At 54.2% G+C, this 2725-nt stretch overlaps 1 protein-coding gene across 1 annotated transcript; it reads right to left on the bottom strand.

The window, feature by feature from the left end:
• Positions 1-374: 374 nt before the first annotated feature.
• GLOTRDRAFT_133489 (uncharacterized protein) lies at positions 375-967 on the bottom strand (the record flags this gene model as incomplete). Its single annotated transcript, XM_007872406.1, has 3 exons — positions 375-692; positions 746-809; positions 864-967. 3 exons carry the CDS (start codon positions 965-967, stop codon positions 375-377), a joined length of 486 nt encoding a protein of 161 aa, XP_007870597.1.
• Between the last annotated feature and the right edge of the window lie 1758 nt (positions 968-2725).

The raw sequence follows: 2725 nt of genomic DNA, 5'->3' as shown, positions 1-2725 counted from the left end.
ACCTCGGAGTCGGCATGGCAAGCCGATATCACATGAACCCGGAACTTAACCGTGCCGGTATGCCGTTCGTACAGTATCGCTGACGCGTACAAGGTTTTATTTAGAACAACCAATCCCTTTCGAAGAATTACAGAGGTAAAGTTTCTCCGTAATTTGAAATGTCCCAGAAAGGTAGGGCCATTGTTCCTCGGCTGCTCGGCAGCCGATGGCATCGGCTCGGAGCTACGGGAAGTACTTCCGCTTAGTCGTGCATACTGACTTAGCGGCCCGTCAAATTTCAAAATACTACGCAGACCTGAAGAGCATAAAATGCGAAACGGGTAGAGGCTTAGTTCCCCAGAGAACTAGCCCGTTGTCTGCTAGTTTCGCTAACTCTAGTCACTCTCCGACTCGCTGCGCTCGTCGTCGAGTGCCTCCCTAACCCTAACCCTAACCCCTAACCCTTGCACGGTAGGAATGTTTTCGTCTGATAGACGGCGGGGTATAGGAGGCAGATAGGTGGAGGAAGGCGAGGTGAAGACTTGGCCGGACTCTGTGACAAATATGTTGTGGGGCCTGGGCTCGTAAGTGAAAAAAAGGTGGGGGTAGAGACTCCTCAAGGAGGATGCGTAGACTCGGCGGAGCGATTGGTCATCGCGGCCGAACGCGTCCTGAAATCTGAGGATGGTGTCTTCACCGACGTAAGGCATGGGCTGCGGGATGGCATGAGTCTGTCGCCCATATAGCTTGAGAAGAGGAGACTCACCGCAATCGAAGACGAAGCTAGGGAAGGGGAATAAAGGACCGCACAGAGCGAACGGGAGGGCGAGCTGAGGGGAAGGGTGTGAGTTCGTAGCAAAAAGCATGGAGATAACACGACGTACTCGGCGCGAGAAAAGACTAAGTGAGGATGAGGAAAGATCAGCCCGCCAAAAGAACGAAGACGGGAGGGCGAGCTGGCAAAGGGGGGACTCAGTGAGGAAGGCATATTTCTGCAGAAACGCGCAACACTTACTGTAGAAGCGAGCACTAATGGCCGACTGGGAAGGACTACCCGAGTGGGGCGCAGAAAGATTGATGTGCGAACGAGATCAACCTTGTCCAACGAAAGGAGAGCGAGCCCGCTGTAAACGACCGACGTTTGCAGCCAGACAATCCAGGTCTTGCAGGTCCAGAAAGTCCTAAATCCCAAGGAACAAACCGCCGAGGAGTGCTGTGGACAGGCAATGGGTCTTGACGTCGAAGGGAAACGGACCGCAATCCGCGAAGGCACTATAGACGAGTGTGGTCTATAGCGAGGAGTCTTGATGACACGACGCAGCAAAGCAGAGTCCCGAACGCACTATAGACGAGTGTGGTCTATAGCGAGCAGTCTTGACGAGACGACGCGTCAAAGCAGGGTCCCGAGCGCACTATAGACGAGTGTGGTCTATAGCGAGCAGTCTTGACGAGACGACGCGGAGCAGCGCGATCCTGGGCGCACTATGGACGAGTGGGTCTATATCCCGGAGGTCTTGAGATGCGCTCTTGAGGAAACTGTAGCAGAGTGCCCGCTACAGCTTGCGCGAAAGGAGAGAGAGACAGACAGAGCGTATCGCTGGCCGAACGTCTGGTCCGAGCTCACGTGACAATTCGGAAGAAGCCGACGCGCGCGAGCGTGACAAGTCCGACTCACCTGCTTCGTCAACTTGGTCGCGTTCGACGATGCGGGCCAGAGCAGGCACTCTGCTCTGGTCTGTTTTCTTGCTTGTTCGCCATCTCATCGGACACCGGCGTGGGCTAGAGCATTCTTTTTCTTCCTGGTTAACGCCGACAACCATCGGGCTTTCAACTGGCGGTAGGAAAGAGATGTGCTCGCGTTGCCCTCCGTTTACAACGCGGCTGTACTTCAATTATCTTCGACGACGAAGTAATCCAGGACTGGGACTCTGCTCTGGTTTAGATCTAAGCTTTCTTGCGGCTCTACTATAATGACGACTACTCCACTTCGACCGGACGGGCTAGAGCGGACACTCTGCTCTAGTCTCATCTCAAGATACTGTCGCCGTTACTACGACTTCGACTACGGCTAGAGCGGACACTCTGCTCTAGTCGCGCCTCATGATACTCTACCTCATACTTTGACTACGGCTCGGGCTAGAGCGGACACTCTGCTCTAGTCGCGCCTCATGATACTCTACCTCATACTTTGACTACGGCTCGGGCTAGAGCGGACACTCTGCTCTAGTCTCATCTCAAGATACTGTCGCCGTTCCTACGACTTCGACTACGGCTAGAGCGGACACTCTGCTCTAGTCGCGCCTCATGATACTCTACCTGATATCTCGACTACGGCTCGGGCTAGAGCGGACACTCTGCTCTAGTCTCACCTCAAGATACTGTCGCCGTTACTTCTACTTCGACTACGGCTAGAGCGGACACTCTGCTCTAGTCTCATCTCAAGATACTGTCGCCGTTCCTACGACTTCGACTACGGCTAGAGCGGACACTCTGCTCTAGTCGCGCCTCATGATACTCTACCTCATACTTTGACTACGGCTCGGGCTAGAGCGGACACTCTGCTCTAGTCTCATCTCAAGATACTGTCGCCGTTCCTACGACTTCGACTACGGCTAGAGCGGACACTCTGCTCTAGTCGCGCCTCATGATACTCTACCCTGATATCTCGACTACGGCTCGGGCTAGAGCGGACACTCTGCTCTAGTCTCACTTCAGATACTGTCGCCGTTACTTCTACTTCGACTAC

This window comes from Gloeophyllum trabeum (assembly GCF_000344685.1).
Source record: "Gloeophyllum trabeum ATCC 11539 unplaced genomic scaffold GLOTRscaffold_00017, whole genome shotgun sequence".
Lineage (NCBI taxonomy): Eukaryota > Fungi > Basidiomycota > Agaricomycetes > Gloeophyllales > Gloeophyllaceae > Gloeophyllum > Gloeophyllum trabeum.
This window is presented reverse-complemented; position numbering and strand designations above follow the sequence as displayed.